At 46.5% G+C, this 22,542-nt stretch overlaps 1 protein-coding gene across 2 annotated transcripts in view; it reads right to left on the reverse strand.

Annotated features, from left to right (window-relative positions):
• Positions 1-7,651: 7,651 nt before the first annotated feature.
• mxi1 (max interactor 1, dimerization protein) overlaps positions 7,652-22,542 on the reverse strand; it is a 30,088-nt gene continuing 15,197 nt past the window's right edge. For both annotated transcript variants that reach the window (XM_042103455.1, XM_042103456.1), the window contains exons 4-6: positions 15,402-15,516; positions 12,130-12,355; positions 7,652-11,707 (exon numbers count right to left, since the gene is read on the reverse strand). In XM_042103455.1, the coding sequence (XP_041959389.1) occupies positions 11,550-11,707; positions 12,130-12,355; positions 15,402-15,516 (499 nt within the window). In that variant the 3' untranslated portion in view covers positions 7,652-11,549. The remainder of the gene's footprint in view (positions 11,708-12,129; positions 12,356-15,401; positions 15,517-22,542) is intronic.

Consider the following 22,542-nt stretch of genomic DNA (forward strand, 5'->3'; position numbering starts at 1 on the left):
TGTGCGCGCCTACACATATACACCCCTGTCCCCTTGTCTCTTATCGTCTGCCTCTCACAAATGCAAACAAACAAACGCACACGTCACATACACACACACACACACAAGCAGACACACAAGCAGACACACAAACACTGACCTCTATTTTAGCTCTCTCTTTCTCTCTCTCTCACACACACACACACACACACACACACACACACACACACACATGGTCACATGTCCTGTGTAGGTCAGGAGAGGGTGAGTTATGCTCACGGTTCACGTGAGGCAGGAGTCAGGAAGTCACTGCACCGCCCCACCCAGCGTCAGATGCTCACACTGACACGCTGCCCTGCCCTGTGATATCTCTCTCTCTCTCTCTCCATCTTTCTCTCTTTTCTCCCCGTGTCACATAAAGGCCACCCTATTTTGCTCTCTCTCTCTCTCTCTCTCTCTTTTTCTCTCTCTCTCCATCTCCACTTCCTCTCTTTTCTCCTCATGTTGTACATATAGGCCACCCTGTTTTGCTCTCTCTCGCTCTCTCTCTATCTCTCTCTTTCTCTCTTTCTCTCTCTTACATGCAAAAGTATAAAACTATGAATCACACTCCCTATATCCAACTAACAAACGTGTAACATTGTCTCTTTACAAGACAGCTCTGTCACACACACATACTGGACATACATTCACACTTTCTCTCTGTCACACACACATACTGGACATACATTCACACTTTCTTACAGTGTCATTTGCACAAACACACCTACGTTTCAAAACCACCTAAAAAAAGAAGAAGAAAACAAACAGGAGACTGATGCGGCACAGTAACTGCACTTCTGTAAACGAAACGGGCTGACAAGCGGACGGATCACCAGGGCGGTGTGATCGTTCTCACCTCGCCCACAGCCCTCTCTCTCCACTGACCTCAGAACAGTCCCCGGTGCTTCCCCCCCTCCCCTCAGCCTGCCCCTACAGCCGCTGCAAGCTGCTCTGAGGTCACTTTCCCTGTACAGCCGTCTCGTCGTCATAACATCAGCAGCGAGCGGCGACTTAGTCCTCGGCCGACTGACGCCAGACTCCACAAGTGCACCCTGTTTTCCTTCCTGTTTACATGGCCGTCAACGGCGACAGAATGGAATGCAGATCTGCTGACCAGGCTGTTGGTAAATAAATGATGATGTGAGCGGGAGGATGAGGAGCGAGTGAGAGAGATAGAGAGAGAGAGAGGGAGAGAGGGAGAGAGATGGAGAGAGAGGGAGAGAGAGGGAGAGAGAGGGGGGGGAGAGAGATGGAGAGAGATGGAGAGAGAGGGAGAGAGATGGAGAGAGAGGGAGAGAGGGAGAGAGAGGGAGAGAGAGGGAGAGAGAGGGAGAGAGATGGAGAGAGAGGGAGAGATGGAGAGAGATGGAGAGAGATGGAGTGAGTGAGAGAGATAGAGAGAGATGGAGAGAGAGGGAGAGAGGGAGAGAGAGGGAGAGAGAGGGAGAGAGGGGGGGAGAGATGGAGAGAGATGGAGAGAGAGGGAGAGAGAGAGAGAGAGATGGAGAGAGATGGAGAGAGGGAGAGAGAGAGGGGGGGAGAAAAAGGGCACATTAAATAGTCATCAAGGATGATGTCAGGCTGGCAGAAAAATGAGGCACAGACCTGATCATCATGTTTAGTTCAAAAATGCCATCACTCTTGAAGGATTCACTTTAACATATTTCATTTGTTATAGGCCTGATGTAAGACAAAATAGAGAAAAAAAGAAATGATGTATTATACAAGAATGTGTAAAGCCTAAGTGTACCTGGGTCCCTTTGGGCTGAGTATCTATACAGGTATTGTTTCTTTAGTTATAATTTTGGCCAAGAAAACACTAGTTACCAAGGCAACCAAAATGTCAAATCCAAGGTTGAACACCTGCATCACCTTAAAAATAGGCCCCTCAACAGAATTGCTAGTTTCTATTTCTAGTGTTTCAATTGACAGGCAACCCATTTTGAATATAAACTAAAAACAAAAAAGTGTAAAATTGGAAGAGCTCCGGGTGTGACACACGTAAACAAAATGACCGCTCTGTTCCAGTGACTCACAAACTCCTCTCAGCTCCTCTCTCCTTCACATGAAATGACGGCCTAACCCAAACATTCCCTTCCCAGAACTATTTTTAAAAATTGGATAAGAATTTGAGATTCCATTTAGATATTTAGGATTTAATTAAAAACATGTTTTTGTGTGTGTGTGCGAGTAATACCTTTTTTTTTTCCATTAAAAGATGCATGAGTCCAACTTTCACACCAAGAATGACCTTTTAAGGACAGTCAGGTCACTTTCCCCTGCCAGTTTTTTTATTTGGTTGCTGGGAAATGGCCAACGTGCTAGCTAAGGGTAATCCAGTTAGGACAGGAAATTGATTAGGCTAATTAAGCAAATTAAAAACCAGTATGATATTATATATAATATTGCTTGAAATGGCTCCTGTCGAGATAAGAGCTTTAGCTGTCAACATAAGTACACTCTTAAAACAAATGTGTCAGAAACAACACAAATGGTGTTGTCCCTATCTGGACATAGAGATGTGTTAAAAAACCACACAAGTTGTGTTATTTTAAACACATACACTCTTAAAACAAATAACAAAAGCAATGTGTTGGAAACAGCACAAACTGTGTTGTCCTTATCTGGACATAGAGATGTGTTTAAAACAACAAGTTGAGCTCTTTTCAACACATTCATTTTAAGAGTGCAACCTTGGCCTGATGGAGTCATTACCAGGAACCCAGAGGTTCTAGAGGATGAAGGATTCTGATGAATTTCTCTGTGGGCTGCTGATGACGCTCTCTGTTATTGATCACAGGGTTCACATGTTAATAACAAACTTCATTCCTGCAGGTGAGTCATCAGCTGGCCTACTGACAAACTGGAGCCTGATTATTATTAAACGGTAACCACACAGTGATTTATTGGGAGAAACAAACAACACAACATTCTAAAGAAAGCTTACCAATGGCCATGAGTAATGACACATGCCTGTGGTCATTTTGTTTATTCTCAGCCAGGAAAAAAAAAAAACTTGAGCAAAATACTTTATGGAATATCAGTGCCACTTGTAGACAATTGGAAGTACAATATCTCCACCTAGAGGTTTACAGCCAAAATGCATGTTGAAATCCTGTTGACAGGATGCTGTTGAAATGTTGTGCCTGTGGTCATTTTGTTTATTCTCAGCCAGGAAAAAAAAAAACTTGAGCAAAATACTTTATGGAATATCAGTGCCACTTGTAGACAATTGGAAGTACAATATCTCCACCTAGAGGTTTACAGCCAAAATGCATGTTGAAATCCTGTTGACAGGATGCTGTTGAAATGTTGTGCCTGTGGTCATTTTGTTTATTCTCAGCCAGGAAAAAAAAAAACTTGAGCAAAATACTTTATGGAATATCAGTGCCACTTGTAGACAATTGGAAGTACAATATCTCCACCTAGAGGTTTACAGCCAAAATGCATGTTGAAATCCTGTTGACAGAATGCTCTTGAAATGTTTTGTACGTCAGACATTACTATTGTTGCTGTTGTTGTTTTTGTTGTTGCTGTTTTGCAATGAGTGTGAAACTGATTGTTTTGTAACACTGACAGAATCATGGGAAATTCTGTCCGTCTTACTTCAGGTAGGCAAATTCTGTGCATGTTTACACTTTCAGGAACAGGAAATTATGAGCAATTGCAAGAAAATGCCCAAAAGGGTGTGATGCATAATGGCCAACTCTGTCTGTAACTTGATAGGCTACTACGAATACTACCACCACTAACTAGTATCATTATTATGCCTGTTATATTTTACATTTGCCCTAAATTAGCCTAATAATTAATCAATTATTGGTAATCAAATATTTCAAAAATGTTCAGATAACTAAAGTCTAAACTAAATTAGAGTCTACCACTTTAACCTAAACTGTACTTTACATTGTTAATGAAAAACTTCCTTTTAAAATGCTGAGGACTAACAGAACTCCTTTTATTTGTGTCTGTAGGATATAAGACATGGCTACAGTATACAGGTTTGAATTGCCAATGTTAATGAAATGTGCTAATATATCAATAAACATGTCTTGCCTAAATTACCACTAGAAGGAGCCATTTCTATATAATTCAACAGTCAAAACGTTTTAGAAAGTAATCCCTATAGAATATTCCAATGGACTGTTGGTTGAAGCTAGCAGGATGAGTTCCTGTACCAAGGGTATAATGCATGATTGTTGATCAATTCATGATAATTTTAGTGAGAACCTTGTCAATGCCATGCTTCCACTATCTGCTGGTGGCTAGTGAGATAACTGCAGCGAAAGACTAGTCATGTCGACAGATCATGTTCCTTATTCCTGTATGGCACCTTTGCTGGAGTTGAATTTGCAGTTGCAGGCCGCAGAGTTTCCTTGTTGAGATGCTTTTGGGGCCCATTTAATTGTGTGGTTGCCAGAACATCCAGCATAAGGCAAGGCTGAGGGGTGGAACACAGAGCACAGAGGATGCCATCTCTATGGCACTTCACTACGCCCTGTCACACCTTGTCCATAGCAAAACCTATGTGAGAATGCTGTTCATTGATTTCAGTTCAGCATTCAACACCATCATCCCCTCCAAACTGATCACCAAACTCAGTCACTGGGCATCAATACTCCCTCTGTAACTGGATTCTGGACTTCCTAACCAATAGATCGCAGCCTGTCAGGTTAGATAACCTCACCTCAACCGTCACCCTGAACACCGGTGTATCACAGGGCTGTGTGCTGAGCCCTCTCCTTTACTCCCTCTTCACCTATGACTGCACACCTGTACATGGCTCTAACACCATTGTCAAGTTTGCAGACAGCACTACTGTGATTGGTCTCATCAGCAACAACCATGAAACGGCCTACAGGGAGGAGGTCCAGCACCTAACATCGCGGTGCACTGACAACAACCTGGCTCTTAACACCAAGAAGACCAAAGAGCTCATTGTGGACTTCAGGTGGTCAAAAGCTGGCTCACACACCCCCATTCTTATCAACGGGACTGTGGTGGAGCGTGTCACCAGCTTCAAGTTTCTGGGTGTCCATCTCTGAGGACCTCTCTTGGACCCTCAACACCTCTACCCTGATGCTGGCTCACCAGCATCTCTTCTTCCTGAGGAGACTAAAAAAGGTCCACCTGTCTCCTCAGATCCTGGTGAACTTCTACTGCTGCGCCATCGAGAGCATCGTCACCAACTGCGTCACAGTATGGTATGGCAATTGCTCTGCCTCCGACCGGAAAGCATTGCAGAGTGTGGTGAAAACTGCCCCACATCACCGGTTCCTCATTTCCCTCCATCGAGGCCATCCAGGGGAAGCGATGCTTACGTAAGCCGTGCAGCACCATCAAAGACTGTTCTCACCCCAACCACAAACTGTTCACCCCACTCACCTCCGGGAGGCGTTACAGGTCTCTCCACACCCTGAACCATTTTTGAACTTTAGCTGTACAGTACACTCTTGTGACAGCCAACCAACTAAGCCACCCCCCCCACCCCCCCCCCCCCCCCCACCCCCCATGCCTCCTTGCCTTGAGGTGTCCACGACCATGGCAACCTTGACAGGGACATAAATGAGGCGGACAATCAAGGCTGCCCCTCAACAGCCCCCTCCCCCCAGACAATTGCACTAACCTATCCCATCAATAGTATTATATTTATGTAATTACACTTACACATACAGCCATATTCTACTGCTCTATATACTGGTCATATGCACATATATTCACTTTTACTACTCTTATAATGTATAGTTACTATATATGTGTCTGTTAATACTGAATACCCATATATATTCTGTTTTTTATAATATTACTGTTAACACACACTGCATAGCCTATATCTATATTATTTTTACTACTCCTATAATGTTACTGCTACTACACTGCACATATCTGTACATGTTGTACATTGTCCATACTGCATATCCATATCTATTCTGCTATTATAAGCAGACATGTGGACTCGAGTCACATGACTTGGACTCGTCAGACTCGAGTCATGATTTTAATGACTTCAGACTTGACTTGATAAAATTCGGCATGACTTGCGACTCGACTTGGACTTGAATACTATTCACTTGAGACTTGACTCGGACTTTGCCTCTTTGACTTGTGATGACTTGACATGTCTCGAATCAAAAACTAAATTTCCTGATCGTGGACCAGTCACCCCACAGACGCTTTCCCGCTACTAAAAAAAATAAAATAAAAAATAGCGGAGACAAGCGGCCAGAGCACAGTACAGTACTGCCGCTACCCCCACACGCGTTACGCTCTGTGTGTAGGGCACCAAGAGACAGAGGAAGGACCAACATTTAGCCAATCACTAGTAGCTTTACTGCAAACTGATTTGCACTCTTGTTAGAGAACGTTTAATGTTAAAAAGCACCAACAGCATGTTACATAAAGTTTATACTTTTCGAGTCCTCTCCATTAAGATCCAACTTGAACTTATGCTAGCCTACTGCATTTAATTGAGAACGCATCCAAGCACGCACGAGAGGGAGAGAAAATGAGTAGGTTCCAGCTGGCTTGTCATTGTTGATGATGATTGATATCTTCTTTTAAATATAAGAAACATATAAAAGGAAATCGTGAAGGCAACAAATACGAGATTAGAGGAGATTGTGAATTATCCGGTTCTCACTACTGTACTGTTATAAACTATGAGATCCAGGTCACTATGACATAGCTGCACTCACTGTGATTTGGAAAGTGGACAAGAATATTATGAAGAGTTGTCTTTGCCTTGTGTAATGGAACTGGTCTTAATAGTCTTGAAGTATTCAATAATTTATTTACATGAAGCACATGATATGCCGATTGAAATACATTTCACTCAGCTACTGTAGCTAGGTGGCTACTGGCTACCAGGCTCATAATTCACTTTTAATTGCAAACAGAAAATGTCAAGCAAGCATCATGTCATACATGCTTCTCTTTCCAAGGGAATGAAAGCTGTTTGTGCCAACTTAATATCATGCTTATCGTTGTTAATATTGTGCTATACATGTGGCACAAACAGTGTTTGAGTTTGTGGACTAGCCATTGGCTATATTTGAACGGAGCTGGTAAAAAAAGGATCATTATGAGAACGTGTGACACAATGGGCTTAAAGTGACAGTGCACCATTTACAAATGAGATAAACAGCATCAAATGTGTAGTTTTCTTAAGAAATGAATACTTTAAAACAAAATTACTGTCATTATTATCTTTTAAATAATATTTAAAAGCAGCAGCCCTCCACACGCCCATGTGTTGCAGTTGCTGAAAGCTCACTGAAGGCCCTGGGTTACCAGTCCCACTGTTCCCTTTATAATGTGCATGGACATGCATGCATCACTGACCTTGTGCTATGGCCCAGTGGTTGTCTCATTTTCATTTAAGCCACTCCTTGGAGACATGTTGTAGTTTCAATATGCAGCTTATGGGTGCTATTCTGACATTAAACAGGTCAAAAAATAAAAACATGGATAAGCTATCTGACACTCTGGAGTGTTTTACTGGTCGGTATCTCATTTCAGCTCACACGCGTTGACATCATGGAGTGCACTTTTTTGAAAAACAGTCATTTATTTCTCCCTTCTTCAAATGAAAAAGGAAAACCCCCAAAAAAGACGCAAACACCCAAAAGACTTCCAGGGTGGAATAGCTTTATTTAATTGACAGCCCGCTCTCCCTTCTCAGTGAATTCCAAGCCAACACCGGCAGGCTGAATACAGGCTGTAGCCAATCCCATCTGCCACCTTGGATCAGTCCTTCATCCCTGGGCGACTCGGTGGTCGCCAGGATACGGGCGGCGGGCCCAACGCGTTTTGGTGTGGCGTCATCGGAGGAACACTGTCATTACAATGGGCCCCACATTTATCATAGTGCAGATTTCAGAGAGAGAGAGAAAAAAATAGAACAACGCAATACTCTGAAAACAAAACAAAAGTAACAACAGAAAAGAGAAAAAGAATGGAGTCATAAGAGATGACGAGCGGAAAAGAAACAGCCCCTCCTCGGTGGCAGGTAGGCTATAGTGCACACAAGGAGGGGGCGAGGAGTCTCGCCACAGGTTTGGCCATTTGCTGAAGAAGAGCACCACTTTTAAACATCTTTTACTATTTATTATTACTATGTTCTTCTTTAAAAGTTAGATTCTTCTCATCGGCCAAAACAGAGAGGGAGAGAAAGAAAGAGAGAGAGAGACAGAGGGAGAGAGAGACAGAGAGAGAGAGAGAGAGAGCTTCTTCTCAGAGCCGTACGAGGCCACCACAACATCCTGACATCACATTTCCAATTCTCTTCTTTAAGATCAAGCTTCATTGACAACAGTGATAATGACTTAACACACACGCAGTAAAGGCAGCTGCACTCATACGAGGTCTTCTCGCCAGTGGAGTGTTTCGCTGATTGCAAATACTGACACCTTAAAAACAAGTCATGTTGCCTCTGAAGCCTCTTGTTAACATGACCTTAAAAGGACAATCCACATGGACTACACTGGACTATAAGGACTGAATTGGATGTAGCTTTTTACAGACAGGTCGCTACCCTGACACGAAGGAATCTCATTCTGGGCTGATGACATTTCAAGCACCAGATATCAGCAACAGAATGGAGGGGTGGGAATTCAATAAATAAAATGGCTACAAAACGTTTGTTGTTGTTTTTTTTTGCCCCTCCAATATATTAAAATAACCAAATTCTGCAAACGAAAAGAAAAAGTGACATTTAAAGAATCAAAAAAAGAGGTGACACTAAAATTACAGAGAAACAAACCAATAAATTAGATTTTTTTTGTTGCTTTTTTTGTGTTATTGCAAGAAGGACAAAAATAAATATGGACAATTCTCAATCACAGAGCATTTATGGCTTCTTGACTGAGCGGCAAGAGAAAGCACTGAAGAACGGCTTACAGCAGAGCATGACACCAACTAGTGCACGTTGATTAAATAAAAGAGAAGGTGTAGGAAAAGAAAACAGTTCGGCCCAGAAGCTTTTTAAAATATGTGAATAAAATACACCTTATGCACTAAATGACAGTGGAATGCATGTCACCTTGAAAATAAAATGAACTAACCAAAACAGAAAAGGAAAAAAATTAACTGATCAAATAAATACACTTTTGTGAATGTGGGGAGGGAAGGGAGTTTTCATAACTAATTATGTCTTCAGTGTAAAAATAAGGGTCTTCCACCAAGGGCTAAAATTTGAGATCAAGTTCCAGAGGACATTAGATTGAATTCCTCATATTCAGTTTACTTTGGATTCGACTTTGTGACACGTGTATGCTGGGTTCCTTCGCAGAACAGATAAACAAGGCATCAGTGATATTAATTACAATTTTTTTATGAGTTTACCTTGCCATAGACATTCAAACTCTCCACCGACCTCAACGTAATCTCCAAGAATGAGAAACTAGACAGCTCCATAGGAGATGTAAGTTTCACAAAGCCTCTCATAAGCTGGCATGGAACCTTATCTCAAATTTTTAATCTCCACTTTGGTTTGGTGTGGACCGTATATTTCAGTTTCCTCCCCTCCCAGAGAAAGAAAATTGAAAACTGTGTGTGTGTATGTATGCCTTCTTTTGGTCTGGCTACAGAGTGGAAACATTTGAACCTTTCAACCAGCAAAACGAACAAAGTAACACTGTCCATGCCACAATGTCTGGCCCATGGCCATCTGTATTAGAGAAAATATAATTTAACATACACACAGCGGACACAAAAAACAGTTCAAATAGCAAGGACCAAACAGCAACAGAGGCAACAGGTCTACCAGAGGGGATCAATGTGTTCCTACCATTTTTTTTCCTTTTTTTTTTTTTTTAAAACTCCACATTCCTTCATTTAAAATCTTTATTTTTTATTATTAAACTATCTGTATGTATGTACAAAATAAAAATATTATTCATAAGCAAGTCAGATCTGCTTACTGGACGGACACTTTGGGTCTGTATCTCTGGAAAAGAAATCCAAATTGTCGAGAGAGAGAGAGAGAGAGAGAGAGAGAGAGAGAGAGAGAGAGAGAGAGAGAGAGAGAGAGAGAGATCACTACAGGAGTTATTGCTTCTTACTGCTAGAAGGGTTGTCTACTCAAAAGTCCTTTTTTTGTCCTTCTCTTTTTCAGATTTTTTTTTATTTTCCATTTTCTTTTTTTTTTCCTTAAATATTGAGCCAGTTGCTATGGACACCTACTTTGTAAGCAAGTGCAGAGAGGAGAAGAGGAAGTGGTGGTGGCGGTAGCTGCTTTTGGGTTGGACGCCACTCCCCCAATACACCCCAATAACACCAGAGGGGAGAGGGGAGGGCGGGGCTGGACTGAGAGTGCTTGTTTTTGGTGGGCGGTGAGGTGCTGCAGGGCAGCGACCCGGGCCTCAGGTGTTCACATAGCACCAATGACGACGTTTGTGCCAGCCAACGGCCGGTACAAATAAAAACAAAAACTGGGGGGGAAAAAAACAGCAAAAAAAGGAACAAAAAACACCATCTAAACAATAAACACGGAAGCAAGAGAAGCGGGCCCCAAAACAATTGTTGATATGGCAAATTACGCTTTTGCAAGTCCCCGCTCCCCCACAAAACCAAACACACGTACACACTACAATGCATTCCGAAAAATTCTACTTGTTCGTGGTCTTGTCGGCAGATGAAAAACAGGGCCGACGTTGACGAAAGGTTGTCAGTTCAGGATTCACACGATGACTAACAATAAGACTGAGCTTGAAATGAAAAACCCTAGAGTAACAGGTTTCGATTTTAAGTGCTTGTATTTTTTTTTTGGTCTTTATTTTCAGTACATACGTGAATCTTGAATTCGATGGGACGTCTTGTACTCTCCGTTTCAAAACCACACAAGTATAAAAATTCCTATATGCCCACTGCAGTTGCGAATTCAAACCAAACCTAACAAGGTGATGAGGTGGGCTTTTTTTGTGGTGGACACGTCAAAAGCCTTTGTTCAAGAATCTACTCCCAAACCCCATTCCTTGCTCGTAACACACAGCAGGAAGTGCTTTGGTGGCTTTCGGTGTGTTTCTGAAGCTTAAGAGGCGCACATCGAAGGCCATATGCAACACAAAAAATGCAATGACATCGTACAAATCCCCCCATTTTTGAGTGCTTTTCGCAACGCTCCTCATGCGACACACACACACACACACACACACCCTTGAGCACAGGTTCTCGTGCAGCCACAAACACACACTCGTCACCGGTCTGCCCGAGATGATTTTTCCAGTAGGGTGTAGAGAGGAGGGAGGCTGCTGAGACCTTCCTGCTAGGATGGGAGGGCTAGTGGTGGTGGTGTTGGTGGCCTTTTTCCGCAGGGATAGAGCCAGAGTTGAGTCTGTAGGTTGGGTCTGGAGTGCGGGCTGGGGAGCGTGGGACCATGGGAGTGGGGACATGGGCAGACAGAGGGTAGCGGTGGAGGTGACGAGGAGAAGCAGGACGTGGAGTCGGAGGAGAATAGTGGTGGGCGGCTGGTTGGTGGTGTATTTGTGCGTGTGTGTGTGTGTGTGGGGGGGGTGGTGGTTGGGGAGTCTCTAGGAGGCCAGTTTGACGCTGCAGCTGGAGTAGCCCTCGTCACTGGCCACACTCTGCAGGCTGCTGTGGTCGTCCAGGTCACTGGTGCTGGCCGTGCTGGCACTGTCCAGCTCGCCATGGGAGAACTCGGTGCCCTCCACATCCACCTCAATCTCTTCTACACAAACAAATGAGAGACAGAGAGAAAATGTTATATTATAATGTATTAAATATATATTATATTATATTATATTATACTATATAACTGATATCATTTAACTTTCTGAATGAAGGAGCACTGATGCTATGAGCAGAATGGGAGTTTGCCAGAAGACAAGGGAATATTAAACGTAGACATAAAAGGGAGACTGAAGAAAAATCAGAACAGTCCTGACATCAGACCGTGAAATGACTTTCAATTTCATTTTACGCCTTTGCCCAGCGATAGGTTTACCTGGGAAGGAGAGACAGAGGGACAGAGAGACAGACAGAGAGAGAGAGAGAGAGAGAGAGAGAGAGAGAGAGAGAGAGAGAGAGAGAGAGAGAGAGAGAGAGAGAGAGAGAAAAGCAAGAGAGGGAGAGAGAGAGCTGTCCACTCACCTTGATCGGAATCCGAGCGGTCGGAGCACAGGGTGGACCCCACGCTGTCCATGCGTATCCGCTCTCCCTCGCCGCCGGCCGAGCAGGGCGAGGAGGAGGGCGAGGGGGACGAGACCAGCACGCCGCCGCCGCCCTGCAGCAGGTCCAGCTGCCTCTGGAGGTGCCGCTGCTCGCGCTCCAGACACTCCAGCTGGTGCTGACTCCGCCGGTCCGCCTCTTCAAGTTTCTGCACCACAGAGAGGGAGACACGGAGAGAGGACAGGTGAGGACAGGTAAGGGGGAGAGGACAGGTGTGGGGGAGAGGACAGCAGTGGACAGAACTGCTCCAACAGACTTTCGTTCCCCTCTCAGGCCTCTAGGTGGCAGTGTGGCCAAGCGTTCCTCTCCAGAGATGTTGAAGGCTAGGGGGAGCCATTGGGCAGCGTTAAGGGTCAGCGTCTCATCGCATCGACAATGCCGGTCTGAGCCCTACCTGAGGTCATTTCTCGACCCTTCACTTCCTTTACTGTCTTAATCAATAAAAAAGGCTAAAAAAGGTGTTTACGACTCATTATGCCCACATACATAAGTATTTGAACCCATGCTAAAGTTGACTAAAAAGAAGAAAAATATAAAAACATCTGTTAGAAATTGATCTTAATGCCTTAATTAAAACAAATAGTAAAAATCCAACCTTTAAGGACACCAATTTTCTTAGTGAATGAAGAATGTATCGTAAATAAATAAATGTTCTTCCTTAAATTACAGGGGCAATAAGTATTTGACCCCTATGTTAAATTCCCATAGAGGCAGGCAGATTTTTTATTTTTACACTTATTTCATGGCCTGGATCCTATGCATCCTGATAAAGTTCCCTTGGCCTTTGGAATTAAAATAGCCCCACATCATCACATACCCTTCACCATACCTAGAGATTAGCATGGTGTGTTTTTCAGTTAGCCTATTAGCTGGTTTGATTTGCATTGAACCCAATTAGAATTAGTCAACTTTAGCATGGGTTCAAATACTTATTCTCCCCACATAGGAACGCACTGAGCAGGGAGTGGTCAGGTGAGCTGAAAGCACCTGTGTTCTCCCCAAGAGCTCAGATCAGATTGCACCAATGCAAATGTGGCCGTGCCACTCCACGGAGGCGAAACCAGCCGTGACATATTCTCCGAGCCATGCAAAACCTCCTCCAGGCCTGGCCGGCTCAGCCACGCTTCCCTATGCAAGGTAAATGTTTGCAGAGAAGGCTAGGCTAGGCTAGGCTGCGTAAAGTCAGTTTGTCTGAAGTAAACACCAAAAGTGGATCCTTTACACACATTCCTATACAACCACATGGTTCAGAATCATCAGTGCTGAAGTTGCCCAGCTCTTAAAGAAGGCGACAGAGTGGTGTGTGGTAATGTTGACGAAAAGACTCATGTGAACAGAATGAGAGGGAGAGAGAGAGAAATAACATCAGATATCAAGAGAGACGGAGAGACAGAGACTAACAAGAACAAAAACCAGTGAAAAGAAGAGAAGAGAGGCGACCAAATGGAGGAGCGATGGAGACATTTCCATCTAATATGTGAATAGAGGCAGAGGAGGGCTGAGAGCGGGTGGAGGAGGGGGGGGTGCAAAGAGGAATGTAGAGAGCAGAGGACAGGTAGCAGACAAGGAGCACAAACACAGGGAAAGAGTGTGAGGAGAGAGAGAGAGAGAGAGAGAGAGAGAAGCGAGGTGAAGGAGACAGGATGAGAGGAGCGAGATGAAAGCCCAGAGACGAGCCTCGTCATCAGAACTGGGCGGCTGCTTGAAGTGGCAGCTGGTAAATGTCAGCTGCAGGTCTCTCACACTCGCTTCCTGTTTGGCAGGGAGGGGACCCTGCAGCCACATGACCCACAGCACTGTCCTCCAACACACACACACACACACACTCTCTCTCTCTCTCTCTCCCTCACACACACACACACACAAACTGGCACATAAAACCCCCCCAAAAAGACATGCATGCACACTAAGAAAGGCGCGCACGCACACACACACACACATTTACTCACTATATTTCATCATCTCTCCCCCTCTCTCGCTCACACACACACACACACACAAACACATCAATCAATCAGACTTTGTTTACTACGACTGTTCACATGACCGGGGGCCACGATCAATACAACGGTTCCACGTGTCCGGCCCCCGCTCCTCGCCCGTCCCACATCCCCTGCCAACGAGCTGCCCAACACCACGGCCCCCGGCGCCAGCCCAATATAGGAGAGAAACGTCAATACTCTTTCAGATAAATAAATAAACAAGCTCCGGGGATAAAGGACTGTATCGGTACATTGTGCCAATTCGTGCCGTTGCTTGTTGGCCCGTTTCATTTCCTGATAGAGCGTATCGAGGTCTACTTCATTTGCCCTGTCTGGACACGCTAGGCTTATTTCATAGGGAGACGTCCCAGTGTGTGTGTGTGTTTTTTAAAAAAAAATCCTTTACTCCGTTCCTCCATCCGTTATCAGGAGTGTTATGATGACAGGATAGAGGATTTGGTTTGGTCAATATGCAGGGAGGTTGCAGGGACTGCTGGTCTGTCTGTGGTGGCGATGTGAGGGTGCAGTGCAGCTACTGATATCTGACCATCATGGCTACACACACACACAGGCACGCACACACACACAGGCACGCGCAGACACACACACACAGGCATGCTCACACATACACACACAGGCACGCACGCTAAAAGAGGAGTGAATATAGAAACGGTTATGTATGTGTGTTTAATGTGACCAGGTTTAAGACCGCCAGAGATAATCTGCTTTCGCGGAACATGAATTAGCGCAGATTTGCCCCTTCTACTGCACTACACAACTAACCTTGCAGCCAACACACAGCTTTTTCAGCCCAACCGTCTCTGCAGCCGCCCTAGGTCATCAATAAAGACAATATGGTGTCTCTGCTGTGTGAAATCCATACTGAGGCCAATGTTTTAGGTCATAAAGAGGGATACTACCGTTATATTGTAACTATACTGACAACAAAATCAGCTACTCTAAAAAATAGGCCTAGTACTATTAACAGACCTCATTTGTGTTACATAGTTAGTAATGTGAGGTATATGTTGACTGGAGGTACATGTCAAGTGGAATGAGACAAAAATAAACATTTAAAAGAGAGAGGATAAAGCAATAGCAGCAAGAGGTGATAAAACAGTCACTGGTTGATGTATGTATGTGTGTGTGTGTGTGTGTGTGTGTGTGTGTGTGTGTGTGTGTGTGTGTGTGTGTGTGTGTGTGTGTGTGTACCTTAATATGTCCTTTGGCTTTGTTGAGCAAGCCCAAGGTGGTGTGACGGTTGCAGTCTGGGCCCAGTGGGATGAGAGCCTTCAATCGCTCCAGACACAGTCGGAGGTGGGCTCGCCTGCAGGAGAGGGAGAGAGGGGGAAACGGAAGGGTTAGAACATACACTCTTACTCACACACACACACACACACACACACACACACACACACACACACAACCATCCTTGCCCAAACCAACAATCTGACGCTATCTCAGAATCGGACACGGACACACACAACCTTGCCCAAACCAACAATCCAACGCTATCTCAGAATCGGACACACACACACACACACTCAAATAGCATAATGTGTGCCACAGATGTCAAACAACAGCAAGACCTAAACATCTATATCTTAGTGATTACATGCAGACACAGTTATCGTATGTCTTTACTTACAAAAGGTGACCCCCCCCCCCCCCCCTTTATGATCCACCCAGCCAAAACACACACACACACACACACACAGAGGGCCTGCTCCACAGCTGTGCTCTGCAGCTGGCCGCCCCCCGTGTGTGTTCAGATAAAGCGAGCGAGGGCAGTGAGAGGCCGAGCAGCACGAGCGGACTCACATTAACTAGAGGCTGGCCGATGAGCTCCTGCCATGTATGCTGCAGATAAACTATCATAATGGGCGGATAATGCCACGCTAGTACAACCTTATCAGTTCTTATCCTCCGCGCAAGCACACAGCCCCCCCCCTTCCCCCTTCTTCTTCTCCCCTCCCCCCCTGATTTTTAAAAACACACACTTTTGGCTCAAGAGTTTTCTGAGAATACATGCGCTATCTTAGCAGAACTCCGTGAAACACTGTGCAATCAACCTCTCTGTTTTCTCTTCCACCCCAATGCCTCTCTAATCAGTGGACAATAAAAGCACAGCCACCACGTCCCCCCCCCCCCCCCCCCCTTTTTTTTAAAGAAACTCCAGGAACCTGTGCGCAATTTAAACATAATCAACCCCAGCAGCAGCCTGTGTAAAGAGCTAGGCTATTACATTATTACATGCGCCTCTGCTTAAGGACAACACACAGTGTCCTAATAAAACAACATGGCAGATTGGGAGTACTATGACCTCATATGATACGCTGCTTCCTGGTTTGAACTGCCGTAGGGACAGGAGCGAGGGCAGACAAGTGAGTGAGATAGCGACGTGCCCTGGACTGACAGTCCAGAGGTGGCCCAGTGGGGGTGGGGGACTGGACGTTGTGGAGGCTACCTTAGTTCCTGGCATGTGAGGCCCAACTTCAAACAGATCTAATCTTTTTCAATTTCCTCTCCAAACTCCACACAGTGTCATCTGATGGAATCCATTCCTCTGCACGCGCAAGCACGTGAGCTTGGGCCCACCGCACAAGTAAGGAGTGTGTGTGTGTGTGTTTCTGTGTGTGCATGCTCGAGTGAGTATGAACACTGCAGCGGGGTTTGTGTGTGTGTGTGTGTGTTTTGTAAGAGACATAGAGGCAAAACATTTGCCTTTGTGTCCTACTGCATGTCTGGTGTGTGTGTGTGTGTGTGTGTGTGTGCATGCATGCTCGAGTGTGTATGAAGGCTGCGGCGGAGTTCCTAAGAGCGGCCCTGATAGGCATCTGTCTGGCTCTTTGTGGCCGCTGACAGTAATCAGTGTTCTTCACAGGAGGCCGGGGCCCAACATTCTCCGGCCGGCTCCTTATCGGCCCTGAGCCTCCCTGGGCAGACGCCGGCCTGCCACTCTGCCTCCGCAGGCCCAGACGCCTCAGATGGCTACCCTGATGGGGCAGCGCCTCGCTTCACTCACCCTCTCATTCACTCAAAGGAACACTGTATGGAATGTGAGTTGTTGTACCCATGTCAAGTTTGTATGTGTGTGTGTGTGTGTGTGTGTTAAATCACTTCTGTTCACTCCTCCATAAAATTCTCATCCAGCCGGTTGGTCAGCTCTGCACGTCTCCCCCATAAGACCTCCTGCTCCTCCAGCCAGGCCCCCCGAGTGGATTCTGATTGACTGACTGATTGATTGATTGGCCCAGCAGACAAGCAGGCAACTGAGGATTCTTGGCCTGACTTCATCAGATCTAGGCCAGTGTGTGTGTGTGTGTGTGTGTGTGTGTGTGTGTGTGTGTGTGTTATGTGATTGATGATTCCAATCTCCTATGTTTAGTTACTGATAACACCAGTGGCTTGGCCATCCCAGAGGTGAACTCCTGATAATCCAGTGTGTGTGTTTACAAGCTTGAGACCACTTCACTGGACTGAGGGGTTGAGGGTTATATCCAGCTCTGACTGGGGGGGGGGAGAAGATCAGAGTAGCGGCCTGTGACCTCCCTGTTTAACTGCATCATTAGATACACTGTAAGAGCAAGGGGCCCTGTCCCATTCCCAGTGGTCAAACGAACCTACGTATCCCATCATGGGTGACCGGGTCATACTGCTGAGGGCAGGAGTACAAGTTGTTCTGTTTCTTAAGGTGCTTTAAACAGAAACTTAGCTGCTTACGTAAACACACTGCTGCGCCGCTCTCAGCAAGCAGTACAACTAAACATGGCAGGGTGTTACAATGCACACACGCGGACGCACACACAGAGACGCTTGGATGCTCACACACACACACTCAAACACACAAACACCCACTGTTCACATCCTGTGAGTAGAAGTCACACTGCACCACTAGCTGGTGTGAATGGTGCTCCATCTGCCACAGATTACGCAACACGTGGGCTGCAATTCCCTGAAGATCCACGCTCTTCCCACACACACACATACACACAAAAAACACACACACACGCACACATAAAAAAAAAAGAAAAAAAATCACTCATAATGAGAGAGGTTGGTACAGACAGTTCTGGCTTCACCATGGAAACACCGCATGTACATAAAAATACCCTTCACTCCCCCTCACAAAAACGCACCAGTAGTTTTCCTGCCCAGCTAAGGGGTTCCGAACTTCTTGTTCATCCACACACACACACACACACACACACACACACACACACACACACACACACACACACACACACACACACACACACACACACACACACACAAAACAGAACAAACGTCTGTACAAAAGAGGATCTGGACGTCCAAATGCCGACCTCGGCTGATCTGAAAGCCTCCTGCTGAAGTAGTGGATCCAGTGGTCCCTGGCATCTAAAGGACAGGCCAGAAGGACTGACCCAGGGTCAGCTCCGGAAGTGTTGCTCCAGCAGCTTAGCCATCTTTCAGGCATTTTAAGCGTAAGCACACAAGCCTCTGTGCACAACTGCAGCACAGTGCACCGGTCTTCACTTGTGAGGCTTTTAGCCGATGGCCATCATCCGATGACAAGCCATTAGGTGGCCGAGAGCTTAGCCATTTAATGCCGCTATAAATACGGCGACTGTCCCTTCTGGATGGAATTTCCAGTCGGACCCGCAGCACCGGCAGTCCGAGAATGTGTAGATCTAGATGGCCGTGAGATGTTTCGCGGCGGCGCGTCACCTGCAGCGCGAGCCGAGCGAAGGTCACGGAAAGGTAGGGTGACATTCCACCGCGCAGTGGAACCAAAAAAAAAAAAAAGACGTGATTTCACTTGGCTGTATCACGCTCTGGTGAGAACTTCTGCATCATAATGCTGATTGTTGATGTGCTGGAAATGCTCTTAAAGAAAAGGTTGGGTGATTCACGCTCTCGCTGAAACAACACAGGTCATTCTAACGAGTGAGCCTTGGCACTCGGGCTCGGGTAACCAAGGCAACTTGGCCCGGGGCACTCTGCCCACACTCCAGGGGTGGCGGACGGACACCCGATCTGGCCAATCGGAGCAGCAGGTCACACGCACACAGGTCGGGCCCTTTGTCCTCTTGCCTCTAGTTGCACTCCAAACACACAAGGACAGGAAGAGCGAGGGCGGAGAGAGAGAGAGAGAGAGAGAGACAGAGATAAAGAGATAAAGAGCAACAGAGATAAATACAGATGGAGAGATGGAGAGTTTGGCCGGTGGAGGCTCAACATGAGTCACCGTGTTCAGCCTCCACACTTGTTCTCAGTGCGGTCTGAACTGTGGTGAATTGTCCTTTCATCTGAGCCTTGCGCTACCACATGAGGGAAATGCTAAAACAACACGATACTGCAGGCATTCACATTACACCACGAACACACACATACACATACAAAAAAAAATCACTCACAAGGACAGTGATGCACATTCTTCTCTGATGGGGATGCTATTTATAGACCCATCCTTTCAGTCGCCTTGCAGCTGCAGGGTGTGTAAGCCTGTGTGTGTGTGTGTGTGTGTGTGAGAGAGAGTGTGTGTCTGACACTGGCACGTTGAAGTTGAGACCATGTCATCACATGCCACTATACGGCACTTACTGTACATTTCCACCTTAGACACTCTCTCTCCCACAGACACACACACACACACACACACACACACACACACACACACACTCAAACACAACCCCCCTGTGGACATCTCTGAGGAGCTGAAAAGGTTTTCAGACCGTTGTGGCCGGGGACGTGCCGTGTGTGCGCACGCACATCTCGTCTCGTGAGTTTGAGACGTGCAGACGACGGTCGGCGTGCATGTGAGGATCAGGAGCTTTTGATCTGCGCAGATGCCGCTCCCTGATAACTTCTTCCCCCGCCGCACCGCGCCGCAGTAGCTGAGGGGTGAAGGGCTCGTCCCAGATAGCGCTCGGTGAAACAGAGCTAATTCATGCATGACATTGCGCGATGCTGAAAATGTCCGGCATGATTTAACGTGTATTACTGCAGCAACCAAGCGAAACCCCACTACCAGCACTCCCCCTACACACACACACACACACACACGCATGCACTCACACACACACACGCACTCACACACACACACTCCTCCTACTATCCGATCCTCCCATCCAGCCTGCCCTAATTCTTTCGTGACACACTGTCACCACAGTTAGTGAAAAACAGGAAACTGTGACACCATTGTCCCCCCCGCCCCATCTCTGAAACAAGAACTGCGGCCCTGGCCAAGCGGAGTGAGCACCACATCACTTTCACCCCGTGGCTACTGAACACAGCACGCTAAAAACAACAATCCCAAACTCAGCAATATGCCAGCGCGCACGACTCAAGCGGTGCCAGCGAGCGCCACTGAAGGGGGCTAAACGCTCGCTGACTTGTTTACCAACAAACAAGCGAGACACAAAATGGCGCCCGATGCCCCTTCATAGGCTCGGATTCTAAGGCTGTCAGTTTTATCTGATGGGGCCTGTTTCTGTAGGCACTGCCTTGGAGAAGTCGCGAGGAGATGTAGGAGGTTGGGGGTGGGGGGGGAGGGGTGGTGGTGCCATGTAATATAAATGAAGAAAAAGCGCTCTCTCTCTCTCGCATATATTCTCCACCCCCACCCTTCCAGCTCCCCTGACAGACGCAGGCAGAGCGGAGCACAGCACAGCGGAGAGGAGGAGAGGAGAGGAGCGGAGCGGTGATGAGGAGTGAGTGCTCACGTGCAGCTGTTGCCAGCGCTATTGTTGTACGTGCGGCTGCTGCTGCTGCTGCTGCATGGCACAATGAACGGCCTGTCGTCCCCTCTCCCCTCCCCGTCTTACTAATAAGGAGTCTCTCTCTCTCTACCTTTGTTTCTCTTACCCTCTCTCTCCTGTGTTTTCTGACCTACTGCTGGCACTCACATGATGAGCTTTGAGGCTGAGAGGGTCACATGGTGGAAGGCAGCACAAGCCAGTGAACAGGCCAGGCAGCGGAGTCGACGCCTCACTCTGACCATACACATTTATCATCTATCATTCTAGTACGCTTGGAACACTCACAGAAAACTATTTCTATGGGTGAACATCAGACTTTGGACCAAGGCTCTACCAGGTGAGCAACAGGACTACTACGGTTTCACACGCATTCTCAAAGGCAAGCTAATAAAGGACTACTACGAATGCACACACACTCTCAAAGGCGAGCTAAAAAAGGACTAAGGTGTTCTGAGGGAATAACAAAAAGATTACAGATCACACGATGGAGCGGCTGTGGGCTGGGCTTGGCGTTTGGCACCTCTGCTAGCGAGCTGTTTATGGGGATGGTGATATGAGGCATATGTCTTATGTCTCTCAGAGGGCTCAGGTGACTGGATTAGCCATCACATTTTTCAGCTCACATTTGGCAGATCAGAGTAAAGCCCTGCATGACGTGACGCACCCACATGTGCATACAGACTCTCTCTCTCACGCACACATATATATACTGTATATATACAATGACCCCATGAAGCGTTACTGGTATAAGAACACAGAGAAGCACATTCATTCACTCCTCTACTCTTTTAGACATGCACGCACGCATGCATACACGCACACACACACACACACAGTCAAACAGTCAGAGCACATCACAAACACGCATGCCTGCGTGCGCACACACACACAAAGCTGACCATTAAGTGTGAGGCTGTGAGTGTAATCTGCACAAAACTGCCCCTAAGACGAGGCCACGCTGGCAGCAGAGCGCAGGGCAGCACAGAGCCGGCTCTAAGGGCTCCCACTACTCTACTCTACTCTAGATTACAAAGATAACCCTCTCCTCTGGCCATGTGGACTACACTGCTGCACACACACACACGTATAAAGTAACAGGGTCATGTCCCAGCATGGACAACGTGAAAGGCTGTCAAAGAGAAGCTCAGAGCGAGTCCAAGAGTGCAATGGAGGGAAGAGAGGAGAGGAGGTGGTGTAGAGAGTTGAAAGTGAAGAGAAAAGGAGAGCCAGAGAGAGAGAGAGAGAGAGAGAGAGAGAGAGAGAGAGAGAGAGAGAGAGAGAGAGAGAGAGAGAGAGAGAGAGAGAGAGAGAGAGAGAGAGCGCGAGAGTAAGAGCAAGAGCAAGAGCAAGAGCCATCACTAAACCTCCCTCGGCATTCTGTTCTATGGATATGTCCTGTGTGGGGGGACGACAATGGACGCCTTTCAGTTGGGTCAGACAACTGACAGCCAATTGTTGGCTCAGTATAGCTAACAGAGTCAAAGCACGGGAAGGAGAATGGACCCATCTGTTTGCGTGTCTCTCCACAGCCGGCCCGACCCGCTCACAGGGGACCCGGTGGGCACGACACATGGGCTTCCCAAAGAGGACCATCCTGGACAGGTCTACCC

This window comes from Alosa sapidissima, chromosome 9 (assembly GCF_018492685.1).
Source record: "Alosa sapidissima isolate fAloSap1 chromosome 9, fAloSap1.pri, whole genome shotgun sequence".
NCBI classification, from domain to species: domain Eukaryota; kingdom Metazoa; phylum Chordata; class Actinopteri; order Clupeiformes; family Clupeidae; genus Alosa; species Alosa sapidissima.